General features: G+C 46.0%; 3 protein-coding genes across 4 annotated transcripts; all 3 read left to right on the forward strand.

The window, feature by feature from the left end:
• The first annotated feature begins 1,680 nt into the window (after positions 1-1,680).
• LOC133498883 (uncharacterized) lies at positions 1,681-4,001 on the forward strand. Of its 2 annotated transcripts, XR_009794487.1 has the most exons (4): positions 1,681-2,388; positions 3,404-3,517; positions 3,616-3,800; positions 3,871-4,001. XR_009794487.1 is itself a non-coding variant. In XM_061816123.1 (3 exons), the coding sequence occupies exons 1-3, from the start codon at positions 1,782-1,784 to the stop codon at positions 3,621-3,623; spliced, it is 729 nt and encodes a 242-aa protein (XP_061672107.1). In that variant the 5' UTR covers positions 1,681-1,781; the 3' UTR covers positions 3,624-3,834. The 2 variants fall into 2 exon arrangements, 1 of the variants encoding a protein (XP_061672107.1); XM_061816123.1 differs by lacking the exon at positions 3,871-4,001 and having other exon boundaries at positions 3,616-3,834.
• Positions 4,002-4,558: 557 nt separating this feature from the next.
• Positions 4,559-10,004, forward strand: LOC133500040 (lipoxygenase homology domain-containing protein 1-like). The gene is made up of 11 exons (XM_061818599.1): positions 4,559-4,695; positions 5,157-5,315; positions 5,556-5,716; positions 5,821-6,094; positions 6,506-6,657; positions 7,054-7,187; positions 7,264-7,409; positions 8,396-8,689; positions 8,758-8,922; positions 9,577-9,758; positions 9,987-10,004. The coding sequence occupies exons 1-11, from the start codon at positions 4,680-4,682 to the stop codon at positions 10,002-10,004; spliced, it is 1,701 nt and encodes a 566-aa protein (XP_061674583.1). The 5' UTR covers positions 4,559-4,679.
• On the forward strand, positions 8,601-21,509 carry LOC133498880 (lipoxygenase homology domain-containing protein 1-like). Its single transcript, XM_061816119.1, is given in 19 exon segments — positions 8,601-8,689; positions 8,758-8,922; positions 9,663-10,364; positions 10,465-10,627; positions 10,814-10,968; positions 11,051-11,260; positions 11,343-11,394; positions 11,976-12,184; positions 12,275-12,460; positions 12,531-12,658; positions 13,300-13,357; positions 13,359-13,418; positions 13,498-13,675; positions 13,793-13,978; positions 14,663-14,833; positions 15,227-15,359; positions 15,450-15,605; positions 16,140-16,377; positions 16,379-21,509. Coding segments are annotated over 17 exon segments (2,736 nt in total). The 5' UTR covers positions 8,601-8,689; positions 8,758-8,922; positions 9,663-10,154; the 3' UTR covers positions 16,622-21,509.
• Positions 21,510-21,574: the final 65 nt, after the last annotated feature.

A 21,574-nucleotide genomic window follows, 5' to 3' on the forward strand; every position in this document is an offset into this window, starting at 1 on the left:
GGAAAAACAAAGGAGGATATATTTTGTAAAAGTCCTACATTGCCAAATTTATTCCAAAAACATTCTTGTATTTTCTAGAAAATGCTCCATTATTTTTTTTTAAGCGATAGTGAAATGGAATTACATCAACAACAAAATCGAATTAATCCCGCATAATCATACAGGGTGAAATATTATCCAACATATGTCTCCCTCTGCTGCCAGGAAAGAAAAGCCCACACAAATCTGCAACTCCGGAAAATGCTTACTTTTTTTTTTTTTTTCCAATATTTTGGTACCAACCGACTGTTGCTATTGCATCTTATTTTTATTCTAGTCTCGAGCTCATTTTGACTTCCTTTTATGGATCGAGTTGCAGGCCAATCATATTTCATCTTCGACGTTCACACATCTGGCCTGTATTATATTGGAATGTCAAACAAATATTTCAGCATAATTCCATAACCGCACATGCCTTTCTCTTCTCATTTTTAAAGGATTTTTTTATTATTATTATTTTTATTTTTTTTGATTGAGTCACGGCAAGCAAGCATATGTTGCAGTATTTCAGCAATTTTATCAGTTGCCACCAAAAAGTGGGCCACAGTCAATTCACGTGAATGCAGATTCACACTTGGACTGTAGGTGGCGACAAACAAAATGATAAACTACTACCACTTCATATTCTTGTTGCATTGACGTCGCAAAACACAACACAAGGCCCGGGGGCCAGATCCGGCCACTCACGTGATTTTATGTGGCCCGCGAAGCCAAAACCAGAGTGTCAATTGTAAAAATGTGTTCAAAAATTCCAAATTGTCACGCATCATAGATGATGAAGTTGAGATATTCCAAGCATTGTTGTGTTACCAAACACGAATGGTTGAAAAACACATTAGCCTTGATTTCTGATTCCAAAAGTAGATCATAAATTGATGATGCAAATACGATTCAATATTTTCATTGTTGAATTTTATTCTTGAAACCGGAACCACGCGAGAAAAACGAGTTTGACACCCTTGACCTGAGATGTATGAAACAAATGAGACATATGCAATTTTTTTCCCCCACAATTCAAACGACGTACCAGGTGTCATTACAACATGCTTATGACATTTGCGCTTTTTGTCAAAATTCCCTAAGGATGGCGGCGTCAGGTCGAAACCTACGTTCAAATTGAGTACATTTCAGATTTTTTCCACAAATGTATTCAATTGGTCGGTCCCTACATGTGTGTTTTTTTTTCATTCGACCTATCAAAAGTATTGAAAGTGGCTTGTCGTCTTTTGCCAAAGAAAACTTGACCTGAACTGACTTCAAGTTGTTCGAATGTTCAAAGATTGTGAGTGTTGATTTTTTTTTTTTTTTTAATTCAAAATTAAACTTGCTCCAATGCTTTTTAGGTACACGTAGGAGACGTTTATTTACTTTTCTGTCTCTGTCATTTTCTTTCAGTCTCCTGTAGTGCCAATAAAAGTGAACGTTTAGGTCACAACAGTCATGATATTGCACGTCCATATAGTTTGATCTTTCATCAGCGTAAACGTGTTTTTTGTTCGTTTTTTTATGTCCTAATCTAAGTATCATTTCTCTTGACACCTAAGGACAGGGTTGTTCCTGCCTCCCCGGGTCATGTGACCTCATTAAAGCCGATCATTTGGAATGAGGTCACGCCGCGCGCTCAACGGTGACGGGTCTTCCCCGAGTCGAGCACCACAGCACAGGCCGGGAAGCGCCGCTCACTCCTCCGGAGTGGCAGGTCTCTTTAATCAAGTTTCACCGGGGTAGTACGTCAATTAAAGATGCCCGCCGGGGAGGAAAAAACAAAGCAAAGAGCGGCGGAGGAAACCAAAGATGTGGATGACGAGGATTCGGAGGCCATGAGGAGAATTGAGAAGTCCGCAGAACGGCACGAGAAGAAGCGGAAGGACGGCGAGCTGGAAAGCGCATCGACTGATGTTCGAATCGGCACGGAAAAACCGCAAGCTGACGACATAGCGAAGAAGAAGAAGACGAGCAAAAAAGCGAGCGGGGATGACCTCGGCAGCCCGTGGCCGAGCACAGACGATGAAGACCACCACCACCACCACCACCACCACGGGAGAGAGGACAATCTCCCGGACGTCATTGTGACCGCAAAGTGTTCGGATTACAAGATGGGCTCAAAGGAGCAAAAATCCAAGGAGGAGGAAAAAGCGGCGGGGGATGAGGAGAAGAAAAAGGACAAGACGAGGAAGACGAAAGGATCTGGGAACAGCGACGAAGACGTCACGAAGACCAAAGGGAAGAGGAAGAAGAAGAAGAAGAAGAATGTGGAAAATTACGTGGAAATCTATGAACGGGAGCTTCGGAATTGCCAGCTGGCGGAACTTGTGGACAACTGTCAAGATGAGTACCACAAAAAGAAAGGTGAATCTGATCCACATAACATAACGTCAGTCCCGGCCTACGCTGTCAGCGTTAAACTCTTTCTGTGGATCGAGGCTTATGAACAGATGCGCTAATGCTAGCGCCGGGCTAACCCTTGCGCCACATCACCGCATAAACTGCAGGGTTGAAAGTGTGTAAAAAAACGCGGCTTGCAGGCCGGAAATTATGGTATTACTTACTACAAATGCCGGCTACGTATGATGACAGACAAAAACATTGAAATGACGAAATTGACGGCAGAAGGTACATAATTAGGATGGCTTTCATCATTTTTTGGGGCGATATGTTTTCTCGGTGATTCTCAAATGTAAAAATAAATTTTGAGAAACACCGCGGCAGCCTATCGATGCATTTTCCCATTCCCCATTTTTTTATGTGCAGTTTTTTCTTTGTATATTTGCCCAAAAAAAAAAAAAAAAATTGTCATCAACAGAATTCACATTTTGAGACCAAATGATGATTATGGTGTGCTGAAGTTGAGCGGAGGGGCAGAAAAAGACAGCTGGGAAAGAAAGAGGGGAAACAAAAATGAAAATTACGACAGAAGGGAGCGGCACTTTCGGACTTTCGGAAGATCGGCACGCTTCACGAGGAAAATCATTTTTAGCTAGCAATTGCAACTGGCGAGGAGAACACGGCGTGTAAAGGGAGCAAAACACAAGAAGCAGGCCCAGATAAACAAAACAAGATCACATATTTTGTCACCGACCGCAGAAAAACGGTGGAAAAGGAAAACGATTGAAGTTCATCTGGCCTAATTGCTTTCTGCCTGCCATTCAACATGAGCTTGAACGTGATTGAAAATGTTTCTTTCTGGTCCAATTGTCCAGGTTATCATTCACAATCATGGCCCACAAATGAATATTTTTTTGGAATCTATATCACACAAAGAACTTTTGAACATTTGAACTCGGCGACTCGACTTTAGATCCACAGTAGGCGGCCGGAGGAAGACGCCGAATCTAACTCGTGTCAAATTCTTCGCCCTCTTCAGTGTACGAAGTGACGACGGTGACGGGAGACGAGCGAGGGGCGGGCACCGATGCCAAGGGTTCATCGCTTTCTTCGGACAATCCGGGATCACTCCCAAAGTCCATCTGGCCAGCAAGTGAGTTCCTCTCCACAAGGGAGATTTTCAAGCGATTGTTACCGGGACTGAATCTCGAGTACTGGAGCTAATCTGTGCCCTTTGTTTTGCTCTCACAGCACTGTGAAAAGGTCAGTTTGCCTTCAAGTGGATTTTGGGGTGATTTGCGCGAATGTCCCTTCACTTCTTCAGGAGCCGCACCGCGTTTGAGAGGGCGAAGACGGACGTGTTTCGGATTCGAACCCACAACGTGGGAGCCTTGAAGAAGATCCGGTGGGCGAAGGTGGCAATTCGGGAAAAAAAGGTTCTGTCTGGTTTGACTTCAGGATTGAGCATGACAACACGGGCCTGAACGCCAGCTGGTTCTTGGACAGGGAGGTGGTGACGGACGTGGTCCGGCCTCACCTCAGGTTTTACTTTGCTTGTAACAAGTGGCTCAGCAAAGTGGAAGGAGACCGCCTCTTTGTTCGGGACTTGCTGGGCACTGTCGACCACGTGGACGTGCCCAAATGTACGAAATCCTCACAATACGCCTTTTTTTATTTTTATTTTTTGCTTGACACAAATCGGTTGAAATCATACATTTAAAATTTGTTGTTAATTTTTTCACAGATAATAAGTATATTGTCAGCGTTTTCACTGCCGATATAAAAGGTAGCGGAACCGATGCGGATGTCTTCATCAATATCTTTGGAGAATTTGGAGATACGGGTGAGCAAAATGAATCAAACGTTCGTCATTTTTTTTTTTTTCATCTATATGTAGTCTTTTATCAAGCAACTCATTATGATATTTGGTCATTAATACTTCAGTCGAAATAGTGGACTCCACGTGGCAACCTTTCCACAAACGCTCAAACATCATTCCTCATATTTACTGCGAATATTAAACTGGGTTCAAATTTTGAATTTCCAAATTTCGCAATGAGGGTGAAATTGAAAACAAATTCAATCCAAAAAGTACGGAGCCTCTCTAGTGCCAAGGTATGAGAAAAATAAAGTCTTGTCCCTCAATTTACCGATATGTTGTTTTTTTTTCTCTCCGTTTTAGGGGAAAGGCTACTAAACACAGACAAAAACAACTTTGAAAAAGGCAAAGAGGACAAATTCACCATAGAAGCGCCGAACTCGGGCAAAGTGAGGAAAATCGCTATCGGCCATAATAACAAAGGCTCTTCAGCGGGATGGTTTGCAGAAAAGGTATTCAAACACGTACACAAATCCTCCATGAATTTTGGATGCAAAATGATTGTTTTATCATTTCTATGGGGGTCATCAGCATTTAAATTGCTTCAGGTTGCGTTTGTAGAGGTGCTGAACTTAAAGCGCGAGCCTCTTATCAGTCTTATAGTCCTCTCATCTGAGTCACATCCATAGTGAGATGAGCTCATCCCGACAACGCCATTCATCCATGACCCCCCCCCCCCACACCATATGGGTGGGACCCACATGATGTCATCCAGGCCACCATTTAAAGGGAAACATTTCCCCGTTAAGGGATTAGCTTCCATCAAATGACAGACAAGTTGGCAGATTTGCAGTGTTGACCGGCACCATGATGTGAGACTACGTTTGCACAGTCGTACGGGTGTGGTCGGTCATGCCCGCAGATAAAAAGTTGCGGGTGTGTGTTGTTTTCGTGATCGGCCACGACAACGAAGGCGTGCGGGCCGGCTGGTTCTTGGACAGCGTTCGGATCCTGGTCCCGCTGAACGGGAAGGACTACACGTTCCCGTGCCATCGCTGGCTGGCCAAGGGGGAAGCGGACGGGAAGACGGAGGTGGAGATTTACCCCAGCGAGATCCTGGACACGCGCCGACGTATGTAACATATTTATATTAACGTGGGGGTACGACGTTTATAAGAGCAACAAAAGGTCAGCATGACTAGACTCTAATATATGATAAATATGATCTGTGAATCAAATCTGCCATCTCTGGTTCCATTGTGTGCCTGACAAGCAAACACGTCACTTTCAATCCCAGTTAAATTCATTAAGTGAAACATTCATACACGTACAAATGAACGTGTGCACGGCTGCCTTTGTGTCACTATTCCAGTGATCAACTACGAAATAACAGTCGTGACCGCAGATGAGACGTTTGCCGGCACCAAGGCCAAAGTTTTCGTCCAGATCTACGGCGACAAAGGGAAGACGGAGGTCATCAAGCTAGAAAGCCGCTCCAGAAACTTTGAGAGGAGTTCAACGGACGTATTCAAGGTTTGCTCAAAACAGGAGTGAGAGTCTCCGTCCTTTTATCGCCGCTGCCTAAAAATGTAAATATATTTATGAAAAACAAAACCTTATCGCTGCCGTTCCTAAAGGTCGAGGCCAAGGACGTGGGAAAGGTATTCAAGATCCGTATCGGCCACGACGGCTCGGGCATTGGATCCGGCCGGTTCCTGGAGAGGGCGGAGGTCAAGCACGTCACGACGGAGGACAAGAAGAAGAAAAAGAAGAATGACGAGGAAGGCGCGGAGGAGATGCAGGAAGCGGTGGTGACGTATGGTTTCCCCTGCTCACGGTGGCTGGCCCGCGGCGAGGAAGACGGCGAGCTGCAGGTGGAGCTGCTGCCTGACGGAGCAGAAGACCTCCACGGTGCAACGCTCTCTTGTCCACATAATTCTTTGCACATTTCTCCCACCAAAGTCAAATTTCGAGTTAAAGCAATATTTTTCGGGTGGAAAAATACACCTCCAAAAGACAAAAAAAAAAAAAAAAAACTGCTTCTGCCCCCCAGCCCTTTGTCTCCATCAGCCATCTTGGTAAAGTACCGTTACTTTATTTTAGTTTTATTTGGTTTGACACCAAATAAAGAGAGCTGGGATGAGCTTCAAAATGCCCTCATTTTTTAAACTCATCAGTGTAATTTCATCTTTCACTTAAAAATCCTTCATTCTTTCAGATTTTGACATTGTGTAGAAAGCCCCCCACTTTTTTCCGCCTGCAACTCAGCACAGACGGACGGTTGAGGAGGGTTCGTAATGAATCCCTTCCATTGTCTGGCAGTCAACACCTACGAAGTGTGCGTCTTGACGGCCGGCGCGCCGGGAGCCGGGAGCGACGCCGACGCCTTCATTAATATTTACGGCGAGTACGGAGACACCGGAGAGCGCTACCCCGGGAACTCCGACAACCTCAACAAATTGGAACGAGGCGAGGTACGGCGTCGCTTGCCTTTTTTGCGACGTTGTCTGCTCTGCAAATTAAGCGCCGGTTGGTAGGATTGCAAACCCCCTCGCCCCCCTTCCGCCTCCCCTCCTGCCACAAGCGACCCAGCCATGACTGAAAGGAGCTGAGGCATCGGCTGCTCCGCTCAACCTGTCCTACTTTTACTCATGACTTCAATCCAATTTATGAATTATTCAACCCAGCGTTACACCTGGCCCTGCCGCCGTATAAATCCTGGCCTCACACGCTTAGACTTGGCTTCTGTGTTTCTCGCCGCCATTTGAGACGTTCACGTGAAAACCCTCGGCACTTTTGGTGGTATTAAATAATTGGAACACCGTTGTTGTGACAGTAACTAAGAGGAATTGCGTCTCTTTGCGTTGCAGGAGGACGTTTTCATCGTGACAGCTGTAGATTTGGGTCCCCTGAAGAAGCTTCGGATCCGTCACGACGACTCGCCGTCGTATTCATCGTGGTGTCTGGATGGTGTGGAGATAGTGGACACAAAGGATGACACGACGTGGGTGAAACTCCCTTCCACGCTGGACTTTTCGGTGATTTTCGTGCCTAATCCGCCCATCCTCGCCGGCTGTTAGGTGCTACTTTCCGTGTAACCGCTGGCTGGCCGTGGATGAGGACGACGGGCAGATAGCGAGGGAGCTGGTTCCTGTGGATGAGGCCTTCGTGAAGAAAGATGAGGATGAAGAGGGAGGCGGCGTCACTCTGGGGCTTGAGCAGAAAGGTAACTCGTTTACGATGCTGCTTCATGTGATAAAGGAATGAAAGATGAAAAGGTGTCCTGTTCAAGTATGTGGTCAAGCGGGACCGTGTTCGCGTGCCAATTGACAATGGAGCAGTGATTCAAAATGGCCACCTAGCAAGCCGTTTTTCTGTCTCAGATGCAGTTTTGCGCCAACGTGTTTTAAAGTTTACGCCGCGTGTGGCAAGTTTCCCGGCACAGGATCTGTTCGTGTCAAACCGGCTGATGGAAACAGAACTCTCAGGGCGGGCGTTTCTGCAAAGCCAGGTCAAGCAAGCGTGTACCCAGAGGCCTCTCTGAAACTCAGCATCAACAAAACCTTGATTCAGTTTCTGCTTCGGAGGGTGATGAACCTGAAAAATACTGACTCCAGGTCATTGAGCAATCAAGCCTTTAAACAACCTGAAGTCAGTACACGTTGCTGAGTTCCATTGCAGGCCTGTGAATAGTCTTTCCCTCCCCGCTTTGCACAAATTCCTTTTCATCAGTGGCGCTAGTAGCATGCCATCCACTGTGTGTTTTGCCAAGAACAGATCCTGTTTTTAGAAGTGATGTAACTTTCATAAAGATTCTGAAACTTCCACTAGAAGACAGTTGTGGAGCAAAAAAAAAAAAAAAAAAAAAAAAGGGGCTTCTTGCCAAGCAGAGATTTTGCAATGCTGCTCCAATGTCAGCGATCGACTAATATTGAACAAGGGAGTGATACTCTTGCAAAAATTGTAAAGACTAAGCTGTCAAATGTTGATGGCTTCACATCTGTCCAAATGAGACCTGAAACAAAATCAGTGGGGGAAAAAAAACACCCTGCCCTTACAGTATCTAATGTAAAAGCCTCAAAGGTGAGAAAGCACTTGAAGCACTTTGCAGTTAACGGCAAAGCGCATACAACGTGCAAGAGCTACACTGCAGTTTGAGAAATGAGTGTGTTATATGGGCAATTGCAGTATTGAAGACTTTGTCTCTTTCAGCCATGTCCACTACGTATACAATTAAACTAAAAACTGGAGAAAAGAAGTACGCTGGAACCGATGCTAACGTCTTTGCGATATTATTTGGAGAGAACGATGACACAGGTAAGGAAAAAAAAACCATCAGAGCCCAGCGTGTTCATTTGAAATTCACGTCACACACTGGTATCATCAACCTGAAGGCCTGCGAGAACTACAAGAACAAGTTTGAGCAGGGCGCAGTCAACGAGTTCACCGTGGAGGCGGTGGACCTGGGCGAGCTGGAAAAGCTTCGAATCGGTCACGACAACTCCGGTGCGGGGAAACAAAAGCCTCCCGTGATGGCAAACGACAATTGGCTCATTTTCACATCTTTAACACAGGCGGCTCACCCGGTTGGTTCTTGGACTGGGCGGAGATCGACGCCCCCTCGCGGGGTCTGAGGCTACGCTTCCCATGCGGCCGCTGGTTGGACAGAGGAGAGGACGACGGTGCCATCGTGAGAGATCTCCATCCTGCCGAGTTGCAGACTGAGCTGTACACGCCATGTGAGTGTACAGCAGATAGCAAACGTGTTCTAGTCAAGTCCGCTAACATTTCCAGTTTTTATTGCAGAAGAATGTTGCTTTAAGCGGCTCGATACATTCCAAGCGTTAAATGACGTACATATGGCGGCGCATCGTTTAACTTTCGCTATTACGCCACATTGTTTTTTAAGCCCAAAGTGCTTTCAGTCTCGATAGTTGTGGAATGTGGTCATAACACCACATTTCAGGGCTTACGGGACACCATTTATTTCATTTATGGAATGGAGAGATGTCACAAGTCATTCATAAGGTAAGGTAATAATACATGTTTTTAACAAAACCAATCATAGGCGGGGCCGGAATTTGAACCCTGCTCCTCAGAACTGCGAGGCAGACGCTCTAACGAGTTTTCCCACCATTCCGCCAAAAGTTAAAACGTATCACGTGACTGAGAGGTGTTCCTAATTGTTCACGATGAAGATGCATGAGCGAGACAAACATTGGAAACCATTCTCAGCGTTAGAATCAAGAGCCGCCTTCATCATTATCCCCACAATTATTGATACACTTTTGATGTTCATGTGAAAAGGTTGCGCTGTCGTGCCCAATTTCGTGGCCAGTGAGCGAATCCGCATCTATGACAAAGAGTTTGCCCATCTTCTTTTGAACTATCAGTCGCGCCCTACGAGCTGAAGGTCTACACCGGCGACGTGTCGGGCGCTGGCACCGATGCGGATGTGTTTGTGGTTCTGTACGGCCAGAAAGGGATCTGCACTCTGCAGAAGGGTTTGTGTGTCAACAAGAGGGAGAGGCGGCTGCACTTTGGGAGGGGAGCCGAGGACGTGTTCATCGTGGAGGTAACGTGTTTGAATACGAGCCACGCTTGTGTTCTGTGCAACACCTACAGCACGGTATGTACCGGAAATCTCCAACGGGCACATTCCAATCGGGATCTGGACCTTTATTTCTACGTTTTGAAAAACTAGCCCATAACACATTCGCCCACATTTGTCTGAGAGTGTTTGTATTTGTTAAATAAACACAATGTGGCAGCAGCATCCTGCTTTGGGGCTGCTTTTCTTCAGATGGAACTGGAGCCTTAGACAAGGTGAAAGGAGTTCCTACACACTTCTGTACATCTAAGTAGTTGCGCAAAACTTTCAGGTTTCTGCAAGGGAAAAGAGGCAGAAATTAGTCTGGCCTTATTCATTTCGTAGCAGTTGTCTTCTGACTACTACTGGTAAGCGTTTTGAATGATTTGCTCTTATGTCTATAATCCCCCAAAACCTAGCATTCGAACAGGGGTGTGCAGACTTTTTATATCCACTCTATGTATTCTGTGCCAGTTGGAAGACGTGGGCGACATCATAGAGAAGATCCGAGTGGGACACGACAACAGGGGCTCCAACCCTGGATGGCACCTGGACCGAGTGGAGATCAGACGCCTGCTGAGGAAAAGAAAGGTAGCCCCACCCCACCCCACCTCACCCCACCCAACCCCAAAAACTAAACTGATTTATTTTACGAGTTTCACGACAACCTCGGGCCCTTTTTAAATGACAGGGTTCCGAGACGACCATTTTCCCCTGCGAGCGCTGGTTCGCTAAGTCCGAGGATGACGGGGAGACAGTGAGGGAGCTGGTCTCGTCCAAAGTCATCACTGAGAAACTCCTCAGGGGGGGCACTCTGAAACGGACCGAAATCGAAGTTGAGGACGCCTTGGAAAGTGAGCTTGAATCCTGATTTCGATCTATCATAATAATGCATCACACTTGTGGTCCACACTTTGCAGTCCAAGATGCTTTTACATTTTGCGGGCCATGAACAGCCCTCCCCCTTATCAATTCCCCGTCGATTAATAAATTCATAAACAAATGAGTGACGCTTGACTCAAGTGGTCTTGCCGCGCCAGTTCATACGTACCAGGTGTCCGTACGTACTGGTGACATGTACAAAGCGGGAAGCGATGCCAACGTCTTCCTCACCATCTACGGAGATCTTGGCGACACGGGAGAGCGCAAACTGTCCAGATCAGAAAGTAACAGGAACAAGTTTGAGAGAGGACAGGTATTGTCCTCGGCCTCGTGGTCTACAGCGTCAGGGACAAAATAAACATGATGTCAACACTTTAACGCCGTCTGGTCCCTAGGTGGACAAATTCTCCATCGAAGCGGTAGATCTAGGCCGAGTGTTTAAGATCCGAATTCGCCACGACAACTCCATGATGGGGGCCGACTGGTTCCTGGACCAAGTGGAGGTGCTGGATGTGGACTCGGAGGAGGTTTACATGTTCCTGTGCGAGCGCTGGCTGTCAAAGAAGAAGGAGGACAAACGCTTGGAGAGGACCTTCTTTGTCAAGGTTGATTCGATGTGGTGAGGGGGGAAAAAAAAAAAAAACGCCACGAAAAACATGCAAACAACGCAAATGTTTTGCGGTTCAGGGATACGAAGGTGAACGAAACGCCGATCCAAATTCCAAGAAGACGGCTCAAGGTAAAATGGGGCTGGACGGCAACCCAAACAAGAAGACGAAGAAAAAGATGGCCGCGGTGGAAGAAGGGCCGCCTAAGGAACAATATGAAAAATATGTATTCCATTGTAGCATTGCGTATCTAAACTACGATTCTCGATCCCCACTTTGGTGGCCCCGAGCTAACCTTAGCTGCCCACCCTAAATACTTGAAGACCCCTTAAAATATCGCCGCGAGGGGGCGCAAATTGCTCAGAGCTCCTCCCCCGTAACTATGAATAGTTTTTCACGTTATTAATGTTGACAGAGCTTCAAGGACAAAAGACTATTTTTGGCTCAATCCTAAATTATATGTTTGACAATCCGCTATAAATGTAATGCACTTTGTTGTTTGACTACATAACTGTAATCATAATCGTTTAGTTAATGAGCTTATGACATTTTGTACTAGGCTACACCAAAAAAAAAATAAAAATATATATATATATATATATATACCCCTAATCTCCAAATTGATTATTTTAAGGAAATCTTGTCTTCTTGTAAGTTTGCGCAAGAAGGCCTGATCAGTTCTTGTCTGAACTGAAACTTGTCTGCGTCCCAGTCATCCCCTATCACTTCACTCTGTCCACCGGGCCGGAGCGCGACGCCGGCGCCGCTGCCAGGGTCTACGTCATCGTCGGAGGCCCCCGAGACCAGGAGACGGACCGGCTGCGGCTCGATCCGCCGGTCGGGAAGAAATCTTTTGCGCCCGGTAGCATGGAGCATTTCGTGTGCTACGGAGCTGATGTGGGAGACATCAAGAGGGTAGAAGTGAGAATCTAGGACATCAGTCTCCTCGATGACTTCCAACATTTCTACGTAGCAGTATAACGAGGGAATGTTTCTCGTTCCATTTCTCAGCTCGGCCACAACGGCGCCACAGCAGAGAGCTGCTGGTCGGTGGACGAGCCGGCGATCGCTGTGCCGACCAAAGGCCTCAAGTACAGCTTTCTGTGCAGATGCTGGCTTGCCAAAGACCGGGGTGACAGCCTCACCGTCCGAGTTTTCCACGCGCTGGACGGCGACGCCATCAGCGTCGACCGCAAAGTGAGGGGGCCGCCAAAACCGCGCCTTGTTCTCGACGGCCGAAGAAACTCACTTCCGGGTGTCTGTTTAGGTGATTTATTCCGCCACGGTTGTCACAGGTGACACGCGGTACACCGGAACGGACGGCAACATTTTCCTGACTGTGTTCGGCGCCAACGGGAGCACAGAGGAAATGCTTCTGCCCAAGAATGAGGACAGGTCCGTGGCGTGGATGCATTTACAGTACTTGCTCTATTCCAGGCAGCCGGGCAAATTTACAGTAAATGAATCCATGATTGAACGGAACTTGTGTTATTGGATGCAAAGATTGTTCCACACCGTTACATACTTACAAAACTAGCGCAAAGTGGATTCATTTCATAGATGATGGAAGTGTCCCAGCCTCTGTCAACCAAAGTGTTTTCATCTTTGCCAAAACCACTTTAGTCCAAATGTTTTACTAACCTGGTCCCAAATGCAAAACCTGCCTTTTTGCCTGCCAATTTATGTAGTAATTGTATCGGTCATTCTGGCAATGAGTGGCACTTGTTTGGGGGCGTGGTGGGGGGCTTGAGCACCTGCCCACATAATTGTCTATGCACAGGCCTGCAGTCCAATATTGTACACCAAAAGAAGCACAAAGCTAGACGTTGGGAATCCGGTAAACTTGTGGGCACCGAATTGGACTGCCTGACATCTATTGCACAAAGGAGGATGTGGATCTTTGAAGTCTTTTGACCAAAACAGATCACAGAAATTTGAGCAAGACTCACGGGAAATGTTTTAGGGTTCGTGTAAAGAGGGCAAGACATGAAAAAAAAAAAAAAAAACCATATTTCCTTTCAAATATTATTGCTTAGGTTTGAGAGAGGCCAAGAGGACACATTCAACCTGGAGGTCGACGACATCGCCCCTTTTAAAGAAGTTACGAGTGAGGATTGACGGCGGCGGGAGTCGTCCCGATTGGTTCCTAGACGGGGTAAATTCCGAGCAGGGAAATGATATCGCCAGTAGGATTTGCCCCCTAACAGGTCATTGGACAATGGTTTTCCGTCCAGATTTTGTTGCGGAACCTGACCACCGAGGAGGTCTACACTTTTACGTATGAGAATTGGCTGTCAAAGAGCAAAGGACCCAGGAGGGCTCGAGTGCGCGAGCTGGCGGCCACGGTGGATGACGAGGAGATGGTGGAAAAAACCACCTACGTTATCCAAGTCCAGACCAGTGACGTCAGAGGTGGGGCGCGACGTTCGCATGAGCTCACTTCTCCACAATCTAAGTTGAGATTTGGACACCCAGTTATTATATGAGACTATTGAGTAGTCCCATATCTCGTCTGTACTCTCTCTTCAGGTGCCGGGACGGACGCCAACGTGTGTCTGATTGTTTTCGGTGAGTTTGGCGACACGGGGACGTTGCCGCTGAGAGAGAGCGCCAACAGGAACAAGTTTGAACGCAAAACCAGGGACGTGTTCCGCTTCCCCGACGTGCTCAGCCTGGGCGAACTCTCCAAAGTGCGAGTGTGGCACGATAACAAAGGTGAGAATGTCATCGTTTTGAGATGCATCTTCTTTTTTCCATCTAAGCCTATCTCGTGCATCTTCCTCTCGAACACCCACTGTCGTCATCTCCTCCCTCACAAGATCCATCAACCTTTTCTTTGGTCTTCCTCTCTCTCGCTCTTTTGCCTCGTAGCTCCATCCTCAGCACCCTTCTACCACTGTCAGCCTACCCATTAGTACCGCAAACAGGAAGGGGCTCAGCGCAGATCCCTGATGCAGTCCCACCTCCACCTGAAATTCTTCTGACACACCTTCGGCACACCTCACCGCTGTTCTGCTGCCCTCAAACACGTCCTGTACTGTCCTAACATATTTCTCCGCCACGCCGGACTTGCGCATGCAGTACCACGTGTAGTTCCTCTCTTGTTACACTCTGTCAAAGACACAATGTAGCTCCTTCTGACCTTCTCTGTACTTTTCCACAAGCATCCTCAAGGCAAATACTGCATCTGTGGTACTCTTTCTAGGCATGAAACCACACTGTCGCTCGATACGTGTTGCGATACATCCGATATTAAATTAATTACTGCCAGCTTTACCAGTTAACACGGAAGCTTGAAAAACGGTCACCGGCAGAGAAGGAGTTAACTGAATTTCAAAACACAACATTTTCCTGTTGTTTCTTTTTGAGTTTGTGTGTGGTGACGTTTTGCGTAAAAAGGCGCAGCTCCGGGTTGGCACCTCGACTATATCGACGTCAAAGATGAGATTATGGATCGGACGTTCAGGTTCCCCTGCGACCGCTGGTTGGCCAAAAACGAAGACGACGGCCAGATCATCGGGGAGCTGGCGTGTGCTAACAACGACACTGTGGAGCTCAGTGACAAAACAAGTCAGTCTTCTTCTTCTTCGTTTCCTTTCGGCTTGTCCCGTTAGGGGTCCCCACAGCGTGTCATCTTTTTTCACCTAAGCCTGTCTCGTGCATCTTCCTCTCGAACACCAAGTGTCCTCATGTCTTCCCTCACAACATCCATCAACCTTTTCTTTGGTCTCCCTCTCGCTACGTTCCCTCGCAGCTCCATCGTCAGCAACCTTCTACCGATATACTCCCTGTCTCACTTCGGGACATGTCCAAACCATCGAAGTCTGCTCTTTCTAACCTTGTCTCCGAAACATCCAACTTTGGCCGTCCCTCTAATCAGCTCATTTCTAATCCTATCCAACCTGAACACCAAACACAGGAACAAGAAAATCCATACGTTGATTTTTGTTTGCTTCGAAACAGAATATGAAATTACCACAACCACCGCAAAGTCAGAGGACGCATCCACCAAAGAGAACGTCTGGATTATTCTGGAAGGGAGGAAAGCCCGCTCCAAAGAGTTTCTTCTGGAAAACAAGAAAAACAAGTTTACATGGTGAGGCTCAACAAATTGCCCACGAGACACAGATGTATCCATTTTTTTTTTTTTTTTTTTTTTTTTTTTTTTTTTCGTCTTATTTGACAGCGGCGCCGCTGACACGTTCGAGTTCTCGTCCAAGCACCTGGGCGAGATCGCCGGCATCTGCGTCGGACACATCACCAAAGATGGAAAGAAGGTGAAGAGCGAGTCCTCCTGGCACATGGCGGAGGTGGTGGTGACCGAAAAAGAGCTGGGGAACAAGTGAGTGGCATCCCTGTCGATCATCGGTGGATACAAGGGATGGAACAGATGACAGATGATCGTGTTCAGTTGTTCAATCACAATCAAAACTAACTTTGGGTCCGTCGATTAGGAAGTTACACAAAAACTACATCTTTGTGCTGGGGTGGTGTTGCAGACGGCTTGCAAGCGTGAGGGGGACTGTGACCCACCGGATCCTTCAGGTGGAGCTTTAGTAAATTTCTTTCGGCTTGTCCCATCCCAGTTGAGCGCTCATATTTGTTTGGAACAGTTTTTACGCCGGATGCCCTTCCTGACGTAACCCCTCTTGTGAGATACAAACTCACGACCCCCGGTTTACCAAACCAATGCTCTAACCACTGAGCTGTGGGGCCTCAGATGGAGCTTTAGTGGACTGTAAAAACCTTGATTTGTTTGGAAAATCGGCAGTCCCAACTTGATCAGTCTTTGCAGAGCTCAGTTAATCAGTTAGTTCGGCCGACTGCACACCAGCCAGCACTGGCTCAAGTGACTCGCATCCTTCTCCGCATTCAGGTATTTCTTCAAGTGCGACGCCAGAGTCCCCTCGGCGTCCAAAAAGGATCGGTTCCAAACGTTCGAGTGCTACAAGTCCGCGGAGAGCTTCGCCAGCAAAGTCCGAAAACTGGTGCCCGTCAAGTACGAGACCATCGTGACGACGGGCGACGTGAAGGACGCCGGCACGGACGCCGACGTCCGCATCACCGTCTACGGCGTCAACGGCGACTCGCGCCGGCGGCGCCTGCGTAAGAAGTAACCGCAACCTGTTCGAGCGGGGCCAAACGGACCGCTTCGCGGTGAAGACGCTGGACCTGGGCGAGCTTCTCAGGGTCAAGGTGGAGCACGACAACAGCGGCGCCAACCACGGGTGGTTTCTGGAGCGCGTGGAGGTGACCAACACGGCCAACTCGGTCACCACCGTCTTTCAGTGTGCCAAGTGGCTAGACAAGGCCAAGGCTGACGGCTGCATAGAGAGGATCCTCTACCCGAAGTACTAAAACAATTACAAACTCCAGCTTTTTCGTGGCATAGAAAAAAAAAACGGCAAGATTAAATCAATTCAAAAGAAATCACACCACTGACAATCAAGAAAACAACGCAACAATCGTTGTAAATTTGTGCCGACACAGCAAATGTAAACGTGTTTTGCTGTTTGTTCAAAATGGGAGAAAAATGTCTCGCAGCATTTAGAGGCAGGAAAAAAAAATTAACTGGTGTCACATTCACCACTTTTTTTTTAATTTTTTTTTTTTTTGCAAGTTTAAGTGGAAATAAGATTTGGAGATCAGCGGGACTACATTGAACCAGAATTAGACAAAACTCACTTTATCCAGCAACTGCATTAAAATCTCAATATGATTTGAATGTAAGAAATCAAGGGTTATGGTTTATTATGCTGTGCACATTGTTCATTTTTAATAAGTTCTGACCGAGAATGCGTGTTTGCGCTGCACAGGGACTCCGCATAAATGCGTCAGAAAATTTGCATTTATTGTCAGCATTTTAGGCATTTTATTTGAAAAACACATAGAAAAAGATCATATACAAGACAATAAATAAAAAAAGAGACAGAACAGTTTGGGTTAAGCTATGCAACTTTTTGCATTGTCATTAGTAATAAATACAGTACAAAATCCACCCAGAGTGAATCTAAAGGTTGTTTTTTTTTTTTCTCTCCACAATATTCATCACTGATCAACGTTATTCTTCATTATGATTTAGCTATTGCTTTCATATTATTGATGATACATACTTCTACTCCTCTATAAAATACTCAAGATCATAAAACATTGCGCGGTTACAGCAAAACAGCAGTGTGTTGTACAAAGATGGCCACTTCCCTTTTTCACTGGCAGGTTAATCATAATAATAATAATAATAATGATCATATTCCACATTGTTTTTTTTTTTTTGTTTTGTTTTCTCGTTGTTGTTTACTGTCAGCAGCAAAGAAAGGAATATTCAAGAAGGTTTACAGCATCATATGAAAGACATCTAAACAGAGCTACTCCCACGTACACATAGGAAAACCTGAGAAGGACATGCATTGAAAAAGCTTGTGCTTTCAAACTTCTACTGTTTCGTCGGCTGGACTTGGTTTAATACTATGGCTACGCTCCACTTGGCTCTGGAGCAACACAGGGCGCGGGGGGCGCGAGGGGCGCGAGGGGCGGGGGGTAGTACACTGTGGCGGTCGCGAGGGCTAAGGCCAGTCAGAGCACACAAATAGCCGTTCAAAAACAAGAAAACAAAACTCAACGGCACTCATAATAAATAGTCAAGACCAGCCAGCCACCTTCATTCAATTCTAATAGTTTTCCCTTTTTTTTTTTCTTTTTTTTTTTTGTAAATTCTCCCAAAGAATTATTAGTATCGAGAGGAAAAGCACACTGAAAAGTTAGCTTATTATATCCACACTTTTTTTTTTTTTTTAAATATTTGTCAATAATGGCTCAAGTTAGCATGTTAAGTAAGTAAGATTTACAATCCTCGACCCACCCCCGCAAACACACGCACACCGAGCAAAACAGTCGGCGGTAACGAAGGCCGACGACGCGCGGCCTCGGGATCCAGAGAAAAACGGCGGCAAACGCCGAGTCAAAAACAAACAAAAAAAAAAAACGAACGAGAGATGAAGAAGCAGCATCGGATGGCGCAAAAAAAAAAAAAAAGCAATAACTACCACAAAATGTGTCTCCGATCAAAAGCGGGAAGGCTAAAGGGAATTTCATCGAGATCGACAGCACCGTGCTGGCATCAAAAGTGGTCCTCCATCTTTTTTTTTTTTTTTGGGGGGGGGAATAAGAATAAAATCATAAATCACAGACGGCATGCAGAAGCACCCCCACCGACCCAATGCATAATGAGGTATTCTTTTTTTTTGTCATATTTTTTTTTCGTCTTATTTTAAATAAATATATCCATTAAATTGCAAAGTTATGAGACATTAAATATTCCACCACGATAGCTAGCTAGCTACAGTTAGTAATAAATAATGATTGTTAAATACTTAAGGCATCTTTAAATCACAGCATTCTATGTGAACTAGCAGAACCTCCCGTTATTTCAGCACTTTTTTTTTTTTCTTTTACTTTTTGGGATGTGGAGGTCTCACGTGAGAGCAAAAGAAAAAAAAAAAAAAAACCCACAATCAAGTTATTCTCTGATCATGACCAAGCAAAACGAGCACCACGCTGACGCTAAAAACAACGACATGATGCCAGATGGGATGAGAAGAAAGTCACCATTCGGAGAAGGGGGGGAAAAAAGGTGGAATAATATCAGATTTTTTTTCCCAAGAATAAAGTTGTACTCTTACAAAATCTTCATATCACACTACAAAAATGGCAGGGTGCCCCAAAAGTCACTGTACACTTTCTTTTTTGCTATTTTGTTTCTTTTTGAGACCTTCGATATCAGACAGCTCGCCTTTTGCAGTTTTCGTAAGCGCACCAAATGTCGCTGGAGCACTCTTGCCAACTCGCCGCTTGGCAAGAAGTCTTTCCGTCCCCGATGCGGAAGCCAATACGTGGATTTGAATTTGAAATGCCACAGAAAACCAAAGATTTGCGTTTTCAATCATTGCTACAATTCGCTGGCCGCCATTTCTACAGACAAGCTCGGCGTTGCATACGACATCACCATGGCAACGTCCACACGTAAGCGGCGAGCTGCGGATGTTTTCTGCCTACTTGAATTCACTCGATGACGTCACCAAAGCCAGATATGTACAGAAGATCAAACTCCGTGACGATATCGATATCGTATACTCTCCAGGACGACGTACTTTCAAAGGATCTGAACGACTTCACCGAAGTCGAATATCCGCACACTAGAAAATACACGTTGACCGCTTACAATTCGAGCTCCGTTCAGATCGGCACGTCGTATATTTGCGAGACACTTTTGTTGCCGTTTTTTTCGATAATCATTGGAACACAGAAAAATCGCTTGCCAATGTCTCTGTTTTCACGATTTCGACATTCGTAGACGCAACAAAAATCTGCCATGGCGACGATGGACAGCTGACTGCGCGTCAAGCGTGACGTCACGTGCAACAACCCAGCCCGTCTGTGCCACCGGGCAAGGGTTGCTTCAGGTCAGAACCAAACAGCCGATCCAGTCACGCTTTCTTGGCATGTGACGTCACGTGACCAAGAAAGCGGAACCGCGATTGGCTGGGTGTTCGCTTCTGACCTGAAGTAACCCTGCCTGGAGCCACAGACGGTGAATTTCAGACAGCGAATCGTAGCAACTATTGAAAATATGATCACTTTACATTTCAAATTCAAATCCCGGTGGCACTAATTTACTTCCACACCCCCGACTGCAATTCAGTTGCGATTTGCGATGCTTCGTGGCCGTCACGCCGCACGATTTACTCGAAACAGGAGCTGTTTCCCGACAAAATACACGTCGAGAGGCCATCACCCGCGCCGCAAAAGTCGGGGAAAGTAACCGGAGCGCTCGCGTGTCAATGGTACCAATAAACGCGACGGCTGGAAAGCGTCAAAAACTGCCAATGAACTTCTCGCCAGGTTGTTCTGACAGGAACAGGAAGTAGGAAATGCTAACAAAAACTACAAATCCGAAGCTGGTCAATAAAAATGTGGGGTTTTTTTCTTAGTACCTTAAGGTATGACTGTAATATTGTAATATGAAAACTTTTGCCACTTTAGTTTTCAAGACGTGACTTATATTATTATTATTTATTATTACATCTTTTTTCCCCTCTTTATTCACATTAACTTTTTTACCTTGTAATTTCAGCGTGGCCCTAACACATTTTGGTAAACAACACACAGGGAAGCATGAAAATATTTGGAAATCGAACCGAAACGCAAAAAAACCTTAAGACGAGAGGAACCCATACACACACACACACACACACATCACCAAAACAGACAAAAAATAACAAAAAAAAATAACAAAAAGAGGCAACTCCATATGATAGTGCATTCACAAAAAAAAAAAAAAAAACACACGCTACAGAACAATAAATATGTTTTGTTTTTTGTTTTTGTTTTTTTTTTTTTGCAGCATTGCAGCTATTTCTCTTCACTGTGGTTAACGCGGACACGGACCGAGTGTTTTAGTACCATGTCCATATTGGCATGTGAAAAAAAATGGTTTTTTTTTTTTGTTTTTTTTTTGGAAAAATTCTAAATGGCAAGACAGTTGAAATCGAACAAGACAATGTTAAAGAACAATTGTTTGGTTGTTGTCTTTTCAAAATGGATGGCTTGTAATCCCTTTCACCCTCACTCGCTCGCAATGAAGGAAGTGATCATTCAAAAAAATGCAGGCAAACTCGTGTGTTGTTTTGTCCCCCCCTCCACCCGTGACCCCTCTCGGGTGTGATTGGTCGCAGCGGAAACGGACCGAAACGGAAATGAATGTCGTGACGGAAATAATAAGACAGAAAAGGTCACATGTGCTTGTCTGGTAGGCAATAAGGTTCTGAGAAATGTCGCTCATCGAGAGGCAAGATGGCTGCTGTCACGCACGGTCCGAGGTCGGGGTCCGAGTGCGTCAAATGGGATTTTGGAGAGGGGGGGGTGGGGGTCCCTGTGGCTACTTTGCAGCACTACGACCACAACGAGCGCGACACAGCTCACAAGCCTGGCACACATGCATGCACACCTGATGATGGAGGGCAGTAAGGGGCGTGGAAAAGGGGGCGTTGGGGGGGGGGGGGTTGGGCCAAGGAGGCACCCGCCGCCCCCGCCGCCTGCTACGACACAACACACTTCACCGGAAGCCATGCCTTGCAGTTAGCTGCGTTTGCGTGGATGGTGTCTGCAGTGTTTCCCCCTTTGCTATATTGCGGTTCATTCACACCCTCGTTATAACGATATATAGCAAAGATTTTTTTTTTTTTTTTTTTTAGGGGGGGGGGGTTTCGTTTGACGAAATCATATCATTATGGTTGAACTTTTTGGTGGCGAAAT

The sequence above is a fragment of the Syngnathoides biaculeatus genome, chromosome 4, assembly GCF_019802595.1.
Source record: "Syngnathoides biaculeatus isolate LvHL_M chromosome 4, ASM1980259v1, whole genome shotgun sequence".
Lineage (NCBI taxonomy): Eukaryota > Metazoa > Chordata > Actinopteri > Syngnathiformes > Syngnathidae > Syngnathoides > Syngnathoides biaculeatus.

Excerpts from the sequence above, each read along its gene's own strand:
- LOC133498883 (XM_061816123.1), top strand. The coding sequence starts at position 1,782 with ATGCCCGCCGGGGAGGAAAAAACAAAGCAAAGAGCGGCGGAGGAAACC. Across the intron at positions 2,389-3,403 it reads TGAGTACCACAAAAAGAAAG|TGTACGAAGTGACGACGGTG; the intron begins GTGAATCTGATC and ends CGCCCTCTTCAG.
- LOC133500040 (XM_061818599.1), top strand. Across the intron at positions 5,717-5,820 it reads GTTCAACGGACGTATTCAAG|GTCGAGGCCAAGGACGTGGG; the intron begins GTTTGCTCAAAA and ends CCGTTCCTAAAG. Across the intron at positions 6,095-6,505 it reads CGGAGCAGAAGACCTCCACG|TCAACACCTACGAAGTGTGC; the intron begins GTGCAACGCTCT and ends ATTGTCTGGCAG.